The sequence below is a fragment of the Anabrus simplex genome, chromosome 6 (genome assembly GCF_040414725.1).
Source record: "Anabrus simplex isolate iqAnaSimp1 chromosome 6, ASM4041472v1, whole genome shotgun sequence".
Taxonomy (NCBI): Eukaryota; Metazoa; Arthropoda; class Insecta; order Orthoptera; family Tettigoniidae; genus Anabrus; species Anabrus simplex.
Window position 1 is genome coordinate 187,651,191 of NC_090270.1, and position 15,133 is coordinate 187,666,323.

A 15,133-nucleotide genomic window follows, 5' to 3' on the forward strand; every position below is an offset into this window, starting at 1 on the left:
TGGAAGGTCAACAATAGAGCCCATTTTCATTATGAGACAACTAATGGAAAAGCAATGGGAGTACGGGAATGATATGGTGATGACATTCATTGACACTGAAAAGACATATGACAGTGTCCCCAGGACTAGAGTTTGGGACAGTCTAGTGCAAAAAGGAGTTGGATGGGGATTAATAAAAATGATCATGGCATTGTACAAGGAATGTTGTAGTTGCGTGCAAACACAAATTGGCAGGACAAGTTGGTTCAAAATAACTAGTGGGCTGAGACAGGGAAGTGTTCTATCACCAATCCTGTTTACAATAGTAATGGATGACATCATGAGAACAGCAAAAGCAGCATATGGAGGAAGAGAAATGAACATGTTATTATTTGCAGATGATATTGTGATTTGGGGAGAAGACGACAGGAAAGTTCAAGAACAGTTGAACATGGTGAATGCGAAGATCGAAGAATGTGGATTGAAAATAAGTGTAGAAAAGAGTAAAACTCTTGTTATGACTAGAGGGGAGAAAGAAGGGAAAGGTCAGATTAGACTTGCAGACAAGCCCCTGGAAGTAGTGGAAACGTTGAAATACCTGGGGAGTGAATTAATGGAGAATGCTTGACTGGATGCTGAGATTAGTAAGAGGATTCAAGCTGGAAGTTGTTTCCATCATAGCGTAAGAAACATGTTATGGGACAAAGATGTACCATTGGAAGCAAAGGATACTATGTACAAGATGTATTACGTACCCATAACAACTTACGGAGCAGAAACTTGGACAATGACAAAGAAGGATGAGAGTCGAATACAGGCATCCGAAATGAAGTTCTTGAGAAGTATGATACAGAAAAGTAGAAGAGACAAAATAAGGAATGAGAAAATCCGGGAAGAAATTTGAGTGGAAAAAATGAATGATAGAATAGAGAGGAGCCGATTCAGATAGTTTGGGCACGTAAAGCGAATGAGTTTTACAAGTCGTCCATTTCATGACCGTATCAATGAGTATAATCAAAAAGTTAATATAAAGAACCACCAACTTTTTGATTAAGCAAATGAGTGACAAAAGAATGCCAAAAAAATGATGGAAATGCTAATGCAAGGAAGGAGAGGCCGTGGACGACCACGATTGAGATGGAAGGATACAATCCATCGCAGTATTATAGAAAGAAACCTGGACTGGGTCACAGTGTTGGAGGAGGAGTGGTGGAAGGACCGAAGAAAGTGGAGAGAAACCAAATTTGCCCCTACCTGGCTACAGCTGGACAAAGGGAAATGATGATGATGATGATTGAAGAATTACAAATAACAAGAGACTACCTCAAAAACAAAACAGAAAAAATTAAGATACTTCAAAACACACACACCAGGCTTCAGACCAAGATCAATAAAATGTCTAATGGGAAGGTATTTTCAACAGAACAAAGGAAGGCAGCATCTCTCAAAATGAAAAAATATTGGACCGACAGGAAATCTAGAAAACCTTTGTATAATTGACTAGAGTATGCCAACATACTATCACCACAATGTGAACAGATCAACACAAACAAAGGTGTATGTCAGAGACATTATTAATAAACAATTACTGTTTACCGAACATACACAGAGGAACCTCACTCCTAGACATAACATACAAAATATTTTCAATAATCATCCTTAACAGGACAAGTTTACAACTTGAAAAAGAACTAGGCGAATATCAAGGAGGTTTCAGACCCTGGAGGAGCTGTCCTGATCAGATAATGAGTTGATAATGAAATATAACACGAGAAGAAACAGTGATATGGTGATATTTGTAGATTTCAAGAAAGCTTACGATTGCATCCATAGAGAATCTCTGCTTAAAATTTTAAGACACCTTGGACTACACCCCAAATTAATAAACATGATAAAATTGACTCTCACTAACACCAAACCAAAACTGAAGTTTAAAATTGAAATTTGAAAATAAACTGGACTACAGTAGGAAGATGGGCTCTCACCACTATTATTTAATTGTGCTCTAGAAATGGTAATGAAGGAATGGTTTAGGAAATGTCCCCCAAAAATAAAGATTGGCCGGAAAATCAAAACAAACTGCCTGGGTTTCGCCGACGATTGAGCATTACTAGCAGTGGACATAAAAAATGCAAAAACCCATATACAGTCGAACCTCCCTTCCGCGGACACCGTCGGTTCCGAGGAAAAATGTCTGTTACGAGAGGTGTCCGCTAAAATAAGTTTGTAAAAATAATCAAACATTTTAACATCCATCCTAAATACAAGCATAAATATATTTATTTTTATTATTCCAAGTCATTTCTGTGTTAGTATTTCATAGAGAGTTATTATAAGTGATTTTACATCATTTACAAGCAATACAGCTTCGTGAAGTAATCGTGAAGCTTCGTCTGTATACACTTAGCACGTTTTCTTAACTGCGATATTCAGTTCTATTCTTTACAATAGTGTTTGAGTTTTCCCGCAGTTGAATTTTTCGGCAAGCTTTCTCACTGAAAGTCCGTTGTCACTTTCTATAATTACATTTCTTCTTGCCTCGAGATCTAAACACGATCATCCCTTGTTACTCATGTTTAACAGACAACTGAACTGCTACGGTATTTTTGTCTTACTAATTAGCACCTGTACTGTACTGTACTGTCCTTTCCTTCTCAAGTTGACTACCTGAGCTCGACCTTATCAGCGACAATCCGAGTTATGAATAGAATAATGCAAGAAGGGACGAAAATCCCCAGGTAACTTGTGAGTCAACAGTCTCTGGCAGCATTTCTGGGCAATTAGAATTCTCGGAATAGGCCTATACACCACTAGGTACAAGTGCATTCCGATGTACACTCTCTACCCTCGCACTCGAAATAGTACAAACATTCAAAAGGGATTTCCTTATGTCTGAAGAATGGTTTTAAAAGAAAGGCCGACGTGTGGTCCGGCGTAATAAATTGTCCTGCAACGTGTGAAGTGCCCGCTTAAGTCAAGTGGACGGGACAAATGGCGATGTCTGCTGTCCGGAGTTCGAGGTGTCCACTTAAATGAGGCCAATTTAACACTTGTCTTATGTAAAATAAAATCGGTTCTGAGGGAAATTGTCCGTATAGGCAGGTGTCTGCTGAATAAGGGTGTCCGTTAGGACAGGTTTGACTGTATCAGAATTTCAAAACATTGCAAATAATATTGGCCTCAAAATATCATTTGAAAAAACAGAAATTATGCCCCAAAAACCAACATAACTAAAAGAAGTTACCATAAATGGTAATAAAATCAAAATAGTAACTCAATTTAAATATCTTGGAGAAGTAATAACATAACCTAGATGAAAAAATCTCAATCCAAACAAGAACAAATAAGATTAGCTAAAGCACAAAAATTAAGATGGGATATCTACAAAAAGGTGCCTTTCCTGGCGGGACCTAGTGTTTACAGTGCACTATGTCTTCTGGTATGGGCTAGAGCAATTTTGTTACTTTCATTGATCTGTCTCAGCTTCATCCTTGGCTTTGGCAAAATGAAAGTGACTGAGGTATGAGTGATGCTAGTAATACCATTCCTTCTGCAGCCAGTCCCTGCTATGAATGGTGTGAAAATATTGCTCATAGGGTCGGTTGGTGAATGCATTTCAGTGGGCTTGGCAGACTGATATGCAAAAGCGACTTCTGGCTCGGTGAGGAAAGCAACGGGAAACTACCCCACTCCTCATTTCCCCAGTAAGCCTCTTCAGTGATGCCTAAGCCATCTATGACAGCTGATGGCAGAGTTGTTGAGGATCCAACCAGCCTTCGGGGTGAGGGCTAAACATACATCTACAAAAAGAAATGTTTAACAATCTACAAAAAGAAATGTTTAACAATAAATACAAAAATAAAACACTACAACACAGTTATAAAACCAGAAGCTACATATGCAGCAGAAACACTTTCACCTGAATAAACAATCAAAGACTGACAGACTTCAGAAAATTGAAAGGAGGATTGAAAGAACCTGCCTCAACAAAAAAATACCAGAAAGATGAACAGTAGCGGATAATACCTAACAAAGTGTTGTACGAAGAGCTAGAACCCATTACAGATACTATGCGTAAGAGGAGACTGGGATTCTTTGGACTTATCATGAGGATGCAGGATTCAAGACTTCTGAAACAACTAGTACATCAAAATCTTGTCTCAAAAAATACCACAACAGGATATAAATGGATCAGAGAAGTACGAGAGGATCTGAAGGAAATAGGCCTTACAATAGAAAACATCAAAATAAAATAAAATAACTCAAGAATACAAACCTCCGCTTTACCCTTACGCAAAACAAACCAACACGCATATTTTCAACCGAGGAAAGGGCATGAAGATCGGAGTGCCTGAAGAAGTACTGGGAGGACCGCAAAGCCGTAACAATCCCTCAAAGAAACCTGAACGATGACTGACTAAAGTGATCCCATGAGCTCATAAAAGAAGAAGAAATGACTAGAGTGGTCCAATGTAGGGCATAAAATGTAAAATAAATAAATAAATAAATAAATAAATAAATAACTAATAAAATAAAGATAACTCAGTTATTTATCTGGCATTCTCTAACAACTGCAGACAGAGTGGGGGGAAAAAAGATATGAAAATGATTTTTAGATCTCAACTACACCTGCAAAGAAGCAAGAGGAAGCACATATATCTGTCTCCAATAGATAGCTCACAACAAGTGTTTTTATAGTGTCTGCCCTTTCTGTTTACTGAATAGAAATAGGTTCACAATTATTGGAAAACAAAATATACTTTATAAAAATAACCTACCCTTTAAGTGAGTAAATTTAATGACCATGAAAAGGCTTTGCCAGGATTTATTTTGAATGAATATTTTTTGGATAAAGCATCCGTAAACACTTTCATTCATAAATCGCTTAACAATGAATGGGTTGACCGTCGGAGGCCCCTTTCATTCACAAGAACAGCTGTCAATGTTCAAAGGCAAGGTGCACAGTTTCAGCTCATTCAGAGGCTTAGCTTTGTTCTGCGAGCTCACCTGCTGCTAACTATGTATATAGTGGTTACTCAATTATTTATTGTACAAAAACATGGACTAATTCAAGTATGCCAACATACTATCCCCACAATGTGAACAGATCAACACAAACAAAGGTGTATGTCAGAGACATTATTAATAAACAATAATTACTGTTTACCAAACATACATAGGCAAATTACTGGGCAATAGCTAGTAGGAAATATGTTAATTTTCTTCCATAAACATCTTTCACTATTACAGCAGACCAGAAAAAAAATTGCAAAGGCCTACCATGGGAAATCCTCATACCCAGTACAACCTGCCTGCTTGTGCTCTTTTTATTTGTTAACATTCAAATTTTATAATTTTATAATGTAAAAGTAACATTAATATGATGTTATAACTTTAAGGTTCACTTCCATTTCCCAGTCAGTTTCGAAGGCCTATTTTAGAAAAAGTAAACAGTACTTGGGACATCTGATAGTTCACAAAGTACAGTAGTACTAAAATGAATTGTACAGCAAGATCTCACTGGTCAGTGAAATGCAATATAAGAATTTTACTCTCCATGACTATGTTCCAGAAGAAATTTTCAACAAAAAAAAATTAAAATTCATAATGTGAGATAATAAACACTCTGTAGAATTAACAAATACAATTAAAAAACATACCTGAGCTGCAACTGTTGTTGTATTAGGTACTGGTAATGCTGCATCAACAAATTATCTTGCGTTATACTAGTCGGCATGCTCTGCCTAGAATTTGGCTGTGCGACTGATGCACGAGTTGCAGCTGGATCAGCAGTCTGTGATATGAAACAAATAAATGCAAGATCATAAATATCTTATATAGTAATGGTCAATATCACGTTAACATGACTTAATTTTGTAAGCTGTGTGTTATGAACAGTAAATCCACCTACTACTACCACCACCACTACTATCGGGCGAGAATAATAAGAGTTGCCCATGAAACTGCATGTCAGCCAAGGCCACAGCTAACACACCATGAATCCTGAACTTTTCAGGAACCATTTAGTGAGTTATCAGTCTGAGCTAAAAAGCCGCTGAAACTGAATATATACAGCCGTGTGTTAAGAAAGCCACGGCTAATAATAGGTCTCAGTATTCTACAAGTGCTTCAAGAAAAATTTCCTGATGTTTGAGCTCCAAGTCACATTGTGATTTGTAAATTTTTTAAAACCTTGAAAAATGAGAACTGCTCAAAATAAGAACCTAACATGACTTGGTGTTCATATAAGAAGCTCTCGATGACATCTACATCGCCTAGGAAACATCCCCACAAAATTTAACCCACCCCTTTCTCAGTAATTGGAAATTTTATACATCCCTGTATGAAAACAAGATGGTTTGACAGTAACACCACACTGTGATGTTAATTAAATATAAATACTGAAATAAATTAATAATGAGAAATAATGCAAAACTTGCAGAAATAAACAACCAGGTTGAGGTGACGGTCATAAGGCTGATGAAGCTCCAAACTTGCTTCATTAAATACATTTCCATTTATTTAGGAGCAACCTCCTGTATTTACAGGCTGCCATTAAACACAAGGTAAAACATATCAAATTTTACTCATTCAGTTCTATTAATTGAAGAAAACTCTAAATCATAAAGAAGATATTGTAAACAATACAATTAGTGCGGCATTTCAATGCTGTAGAGGAGGTGTGTAAGTATCTTGGTGGAGGCTCGGAGGATGAGAGTCACAATTTTGGGGATGAGCTTCATTGGAAGATTAAAGCACTTCCACGTGGCGACAAAGTGACTAGGTTTAAAGATAAAAATTTCATTGTTCCGTATTGAAATTATTAACATTAAAAATTAAATAATTGAAGTTCAACCAATTCAATACATAAAAGAAAGAAATGTAGTAACTACATTCTTATTTAAATGGGACCGGTTTCGACCCTAGTCCAGGTCATCGTCAGCCGTAAAAACAAGTAGGCGAAATCACACAATGTTTATGAATATTGGAGAAATGGGTCAGTTTCACACTCTGTCAGGCACAAAGTCACAACACTATCAAATAATATATGAAAATTATAAATAAACTTGAAGTCGCAGACGAATAGATTTGTAGAAGCAAACCACCAGTTCCCGGTGATCAGCGCGGCCATTACCCCTATTATTTCAATTTCCTGAAGGTGGTATAGTGGAACCTCAATTCTCCGTTTTTGGAGGAACCATGAAAATAAAACGTACAAGATGGGAAAACGGAAAATCCGGGAATGAATGAAAACCATCAACAATTAGGCTCTTGTTGTTTGAGTCATCAGTCCATTGACTGGTTTGATGCAGCTTCCATGCTATCCTATCCTGTGCTAACCTTTCCATTTCTACGTAACTATTGCATCCTACATCTGCTCTAATCTGCTTGTCATATTCATACCTTGGTCTACCCCTACCGTTCTTACCACCTACACTTCCTTCAAAAACCAACTGAACAAGTCTTGGGTGTCTTAAGATGTGTCCAATCATTCTTGGGTGTCTTAAGATGTGTCCAATCATTCTATCTCTTCTTCTCGTCAAATTTAGCCAAATCGATCTCCTCTCACCAATTCAATTCAGTATCTCTTCATTCGTGATTCGATCTATCCATCTCACCATCATTCTTCTGTAACACCACATTTCAAATGCTTCTATTCTCTTTCTTTCTGAGCTAGTTATCGTCCATGTTTCACTTCCATACTATGCCACGCTCCACACGAAAGTTTTCAAAAACATCTTTCTATATCTTTCCTATATCAATGTTTGAAGTGAGCAAATTTCTTTTCTTAACCCCTTAACTGGGGAATAGTTTCATAACGTCAACCAGCCAGTGGGTAATTATTCAGCGCAACATACACTTTTATAGTAGCGTGCGGCAGATGTAAATACTCAACAGAAAAATATATTTTACTTAATTATTTAAATTATTAGTGATATAGCAGAAATTCAATAGCATTATATTATCACTTTTCTTGTAAACCCGTAAATATATACATATATACACAGTGTGTACATACAAAAGTGAATATAACAAGTGTTCCTTTCATTATAATGATGACATTTTTTAAAGTTTTCAGATATGCATCAATAGGTACTACATACTTTCTAGTTCATAGGTCATTCACAAATTGCGCACAGTGTGGTAAATACGGAAGCACGGGCAAGCACAAAATACCACGTCACATTCCTCACAGCAGTAGACAGTTTCCCGTTGCCCCTGGTTTGACAGGCACACCACACAACGTTTTCTTGAGTGATTCCTACTTCCGGTCGGCGTGTTCTCAGATAATTCAACGTCCTTCCTAACCAAGCCATGTTCACGTCACATGGAACAGTTTACCACCATATACAGACCAATTTACAACAAGTTATCAGATCATGGACAATGGAGTTCGCAGAACAACTGTATCATAACAACAACGACAACAACAACAACAACAACAACAACAACAACTCGCAAATTTAGTATTTTCAATGTACATATACACAAATAAATTCCTTACGAAGTATTTGGCGTGGAACGTACGAGGAAACACGAGACAGCTGTCGGACTGCCGCTTAGGTGCAAACTACCCGACTGGCGTGAGACCAGATAAAAATGAATAGTACAGCAATAATCACATCTAATATAAATGGAATTAGTTTTAAATTACAATGGTAGATAGCAGAAGTGATTAAGAATAGCCACACGCCTATAGGCAGCTAACCCTACATAAGAACACATTTAGAAGTACAAGAACGCCTAAAGGCGTCAAACCAAATACTCGTGCGACAGCTGTTGGCGCCTTTAGGTGTCAATCCCAGTTAAGGGGTGAAGAAAGCTCTTCCTTAATTGTGCTAGTCTGCATTTTATGTCCTCCTTATTTCTGCCATCGTTATTTTACTACTCAAGTAACAATATTCATCTACTTCCTTTAAGACTTCATTTCCAAATCTAATATTTGCTGCATCACCTGCCTTCGTTCGACTGCACTCCATTACTTTTGTTTTGAACTTATTTATTTTGATCTTGTACTCCTTACCTAAGACTTCGTCCATACCATTCAGCAGCTTCTCGATATCTTCTGCAGTATCGGATAAAATAACAATATCATCGGTAAATCTCAAGGTTTTGATTTTCTCTCATTGGACTGTGCTTCATTTCCAAATTCCTCTTTCATTTCCTTTACTGCCTGTTCCATGTAAACAGAGGGGGGACAAACTGCAGCATTGCCTCACTTCTTTCTGGATTGCTGCTTCTTTTTCAAAGCCCTCGATTCTTATCACTGCAGACTGATTTTTATACAGTTTGTAGGTAATTCTTCGTTCTGGGTATCTGATCCCAATCATCTTCAGAATCTTAAATAGCTCGCCCCATTCAACATTATCAAATGCCTTTTCTAGATCTACGAATGCCATGTACGTGGGCTTGTCCTCCTTGATTCGATCCTCTAAGATCAGACGTAAAGTCAGGATTGCTTCACGTGTTCTTACATTTCTTCTGAAGCCAAATTGATCTTCTCCCTACTTAGCTTCAACTTGTTTTTCCATTCTTCTGTAAATAATACCTGTTAAAATTTGGCAGGTATGAAATACTAAACTAATGGTGCGGTAGATTTCACACCTGTCAGCACCGGCTTTCTTGCGAATAGGTACAACAACATTCTGCGGAAAATCGTCTCGTACATCTTACACACTAAATGGAATAACCTTGCCATGCTGGTTTCTCCTAAGCCAGTCAGCAATTCAGAGGGAATGTCATCAATTCCAGGTGCCTTGTTCCTATTTAGGTCACTCACAGCTCTGTCAAACTCTGACCTCAAAATTGGGTCTCCCATTTCATCAGCATCAACAGCCTCTTCATGTTCCAGAACATCTTTACCTTGATACAACTGTTGGATATGCTCCTGCCGTCTTTCTGCTTTGTCTTCTTTCCCTACAAGTGGCTTTCCATCCGAGCTCTTAATATTCATACACCTAGAATTCTTTTCACCAAAGGTTTCTTTGATTTTACTGTATGCAGCATCTACCTTTCCCAGGACCATATAACTTTCGACATCCTTGCACTTCTCCTTCAGCCATTCTTCCTTAGCTATCTTGCAATTTCTATCCACTTGATTTTTTTAATCGCCTGTATTCTTTTCTGCCCTCTTCATTTCTAGCATTCTTGTATTTTTGTCGTTCATCAATCAAGTCTAGTATCTTCTGAGTTATCCACTGATTCTTAGTTGATCTTTTCTTCCTTCCTAACATTTCTTCAGTAGCCCCACTGACTTCATTTTTCATGACTATCCACTCTTCCTCTATTGTGTTTCCTTCAGATTTTTCATTTAGCCCTTGTGCAACATGTTCCTTGAAACAATCCCTCACACTCTTTTTTTTCAACTTCATGATGTGGAAATCGAAAGAATATATGACCAACAAGTTGTGGTCAGATCCACGTCTGCTCCTGGGAAAGTTTTGCAATCCAACACCTGGTTTCTGAATCTCTGCCTCATCATAATGGAGTCTATTTGATACCTTCCAGTGTCTCCAGGTCTCGTCCACGTATACAGCCGTCGTTTGTGGTGTTTGAACCAAGTACTGGCAAGGACTAAATTATGATCAATGCAGAATTCAACCAGCCGACTTCCTCTTTCGTTCCTTTGTCCCAATCCAAATTCTCCTACTGTATTACCTGCTCTTCCTTGGCCTACCACTGCATTCCAGTCTCTCATCACAATTAAGTTCTCGTCACCTTTTACATATTGTATTAAATCTTCTATCTCTTCATATATTCTTTCAATTTCCTCATCATCCGCTGAACTAGTAGGCATATAGACCTGCACTACTGTGGTGTGCATTGGTTTGGTGTCTACCTTGACGACAATAATTCTTTCACTATGCTGGTTGTAGTAGCTTACCTGCTGCTCTATTTTCTTATTCATTATTAAACCTACTCCTGCATTTGCCCTGTTTGATTTTATGTTGATAATTCGGTATTCGCCTGACCAAAAATCCTGTTCTTCCTGCCAACGTACTTCAGTTATACCAACTACACTAACTTTAGTCTATCCATTTGCCTTTTCAGATTCTCTAACCTACCACAAAGATTCAAACTTCTAACATTCCACGCTCCGACTCGCAGAATGTCAGTATCCATCTTCCTGATGATCGCCCTCTCTCGTGTAGTCCCCACCCGGAGATCCGAATGGGAGACTAGCTTACCTCCGGAATATTTTACCCGGGAGGAAGCCATCATCAGTACATCATTCATACAGAGAGAGCTGCATGTCCTTGGGAGGTAATAACGGCTGTAGTTTCCTGTTGCTTTCAGCTGTGTAGCAGTATCAACACAGCTAAGCCATGTCGAGTTTTATTACAAGGCCGTATGAGTCAATCATCTAGACTGCCACCCTTGCAACTACCGAAAGGCTGCTTTCGACGAACCATTCGTTAGTCTGGTCTGTCAAGATACCCATCCGATATGGTTGCACCTGCGGCTCGGCTATCTGCTTCATTGGGACACGCAAGCCTCCCCAATAATGAAATATGTATAATTATAATCTTACAAAAACTCCTAAACAAAACCAAATTACAGCTCCAATGGGCCTTTGCCTGCCAAGCGACTGTTGCTCAGCCCAAAGGCCTGCAGATAACGTGGTGATGCATGGTCAGTGAGACGAATCCTCTCGGCCGATATTCCTGGCTCCCTGCACCGGGGTCACCATCTCACCATTAGCTAGCTCCTCAATTAAAGGTAATTACGTAGGCTGAGTAGACCTGGAACCAGCCCGTATATCCAGGTAAAAATGCCTGACCTGGCCAGGAATTGAGCCCGGACCCTCCAGATGAGAGGCAGGCAAGTTAGACTGCGAAACCGACATCAAACTTTAATTACCGGTACGCGAGTTCAAAATCTCGATATTTTTTGTTCAATTTTACAGGGGAATCTTCGTCAGTTTCCCGTGAAAACTTCTTTCAGTTCAGCAACTTAGATTAGCCAAACTCTTTGAAAAATCTACTAACGCCAAGCCAAACGACCACAAGTAGTTTTTAATTCTCTCATTTAATAAATCATATTAGACACAAACGTGCCCAACATGATAGCAAAATCCCTTCTTTTCTTAATCTTCGATTGTAATTTGATCTCCAGTACACTGTTCAGTCAGTTTCTAGAAATCTTGTACTGCGTAAATTAGACCTACATCGACTTTAAAGGTTATGCTGAACTCGAGAAAATGGTTTCAAATGTAAGTATCGATTTTCCAAAGTTCCCAAATGCATTATATTCAATTCTGCCCTTCACTAATACAATCAAACTGGAAAGAGGAAAAAAATAATCACCAAAACTTCAGAAATTAAAGTTATTTGTGACCTTGAGCTCAGCTGGAAAGCGCGCTCGCTGCACGTCAGTACGAGTTGGAAATTATAAACTATTTAAATGTAACGTACGCAAACGAAACGACTGCAATTTTTTGGCATTTTAACACGAAAACGTAAAATTGCCAGTCTTACATTAGTACCAACATAGTAATAGGCAATCCCAAGACCTCCCATGGCTTTTTTTAATGTAAGGTGCAACATCTGTTCTATGCTCAGTAACATAATCACGTACCGTACAATGATATTAATTTACTAGATTTGTGTTAAGTAGGAGAAGTTTCGATTCCTGCCTGAAAACCCAGCTGCTATACAGCGTCCTGAGTATAGTGCCGAAAACCTGTTTGGTAACACAATTGAAAAAAGTAAAATTATAAACATCTAACCCTGGACATAATGTGGACGTTTTATAAGTGCGAACATTTGATGAAACTCGTTCCGTCTTCAAGTAGAGACGTCGAAATGTGCTGTGTCTCCTTACAGTTGTTTTGGTCACTCTCTGCTTTATGATTTCTGAGATTCTCTACATAATACCACCCGAATGCGATGCTAAGATGGTCCCTTATGCAAGTTCACAGCCAATCACTTTTCCAATACAGTACTTGCTCTAATTATCGCAATGACAGAGCATTAATGCCAAGATCCATAAGTATGCCATAGCCATCCTTTCGTGAGGTAGTTTATTGAAAAATGATTGATCGAGGATTTAGCGTTGATGGGACTAAAATTTCGGGGCGGTTGGTCCAGGAAATAGTTTCTTCGAGGAACGAGTAATGCAGGATTTTTACAATGTGAATTAATTACGATGTTCACGGGACCACGTAATTTGAACGCATTATCTGGGAAAACAGTTTCCGGGAACAGATAATCGAGGTTCCACTATATTTAGATTTGTAGCAGTGGGTTTGTATTTTTTCACCTTTTCTAGATTGACCTCTGGCTGGACGCTATGGTGCTCCAACCTCACAGTTGGATCTAAGATGAATCCCTGAGAACTGTTCTCTTTAAAGGCGATGATTTCAATTCTCAGCAGCTGCCGTTTTTGGCAGATCCATGTAGGCCTACCTACTAATGCATATTGAATCTCTTCTTTTTCAGTTCTTCGGTAATCAAGGATCTGATCTGGTGGTGCAGCGTTTCTGAAGAGCTCCCCACGTTTGCAGAATCCCAGGATATGACCACGAGTTTCTTTCTCTCCATGGCAATGCCGATAGAGGTTGTTGTCAAGGGATTTGCCTGGCACCGAGCACACTGCAGAAACATTAGCGTTCTTCTTTATAGCCTCTCTCCACTTGTTACATGACAGTCCGGTATGATCTCGCACCCAAGAGTTTGCTGGTGTGTACCCACTGGAAACTTGTACACAACCCCTTTTTGAGGTAGTGAAATCGGGAGGTGAATTCACGATCTCATAGCTCTTGACGGATCTTCTTAGTATCATACAGACCGTTCTTGGCAGTTATTTTCCGAGTGTTGCGTTTGTTAATTTGAAAACTTCTCCACGTGAGAATTACTCGAAGCAGTAGCAAGTGGATTTTCAGTCTTAAGCAAGATATTGCAGGCATTAACGCATTGTAGGTAGACTTCCCACGAGATTTTAAAAAGAGTGAGTCCGTTGTATTTCTTTTCAGTGTACAACATGCCATCTCTAGTATCCATTGGCAACTGCAATATCTCCTTTGTTGCACTTTAACCCATTAGCGCCTGAATTAATTTTTTCTGAGATTTTCTTATTTATTGTGTTTTGCCGCATGTTTGAGACCAAAATAAACTAATAAAACAAGTTTCAGAATTTTGGAATCGCTAGGTCATAAGATATTTAATGTTGCCATATGGCAACGCTAGGCGCTTGCACTACCTATTTTTAAACAATGGTTTTGAAAGTCGAATTTCGGTTGAAAAGTGTTTCTTTTTGGGTTTTTTTGTTTGTTTTCGTGCAATAACAATTTTGAAATATCTTAGCATTATTTTTTGTAAGAATATGGAATATCAGTTTTTATTCGCATCACAGCAAAAAGAAAATAGAATTATTGAACAAAGGAGAAAATATTTGTTTTCAGTACATAGACACATATGTACAGTTCATTGCCTGTCAAAACAAAAAATCATTGGAACAATAGAATAACATCAAAAATAAAGAAAATGAAGAATCAAAGAACTTCAGATGCAGTTGCAAACTATAGAGTAACTACAGTAGTCTATATTTTCAGAGGCATATAAAAGCCCACCCTCAGTACTTGCGCGTTAGCCATAGAGATAGAGAATGACAATCTTTCACTGTCTTCATATCATCCTGCGTGTCCCAATAAGAATGCTTGGAGGGCAACCTATTATATCCAGAAATGAAAAGAATGGCGATAAAGCAACGAATTTCATCAGAAGTTATTTGTGGGTCAGTACAATTTAAAAACACTGTATATGTTTTAGTCTCTCGAACTAAATGTTCGATCAGCTGGTTATCTGTAAACAATTAAAAAATGTCAACAGTAGTCATGGATTTTCACTTGCTATAACTAGGCTCTGGAAATATCAACAGTCGCCCAGTATTGAAATCAGCCCCATCAGTCTTAGTTTATTTGATTTATTGTTTCCTCTATCAGTTATCCGCTCTTTCGCAGCATCGGGTATTGAAACAGATCTTGCATCAGTAGACAGAAAAGGCACTTCGTCCTCTGGTAACACACCTTCACCATAGTAACTAATATCAATTCCTTCATTATTTACAAGCTTCATTTCAACACTGCCACATAACTGTCGAGAGAGAGATTATCAATAAGCCCACCATCATCTCCATCACCAGGAGCCCTCAT

The 15,133-nt window shown here is 38.4% G+C and overlaps 1 protein-coding gene across 3 annotated transcripts in view; it reads right to left on the minus strand.

Annotated features, from left to right (window-relative positions):
* The window catches only part of Gyf (GIGYF family protein Gyf), a 485,965-nt gene that overhangs the window by 302,227 nt on the left and 168,605 nt on the right, over positions 1–15,133 (minus strand). For all 3 annotated transcript variants that reach the window (XM_067150103.2, XM_067150101.2, XM_067150102.2), the window contains exon 10: positions 5,640–5,773. In XM_067150103.2, the coding sequence (XP_067006204.2) occupies positions 5,640–5,773 (134 nt within the window). The remainder of the gene's footprint in view (positions 1–5,639; positions 5,774–15,133) is intronic.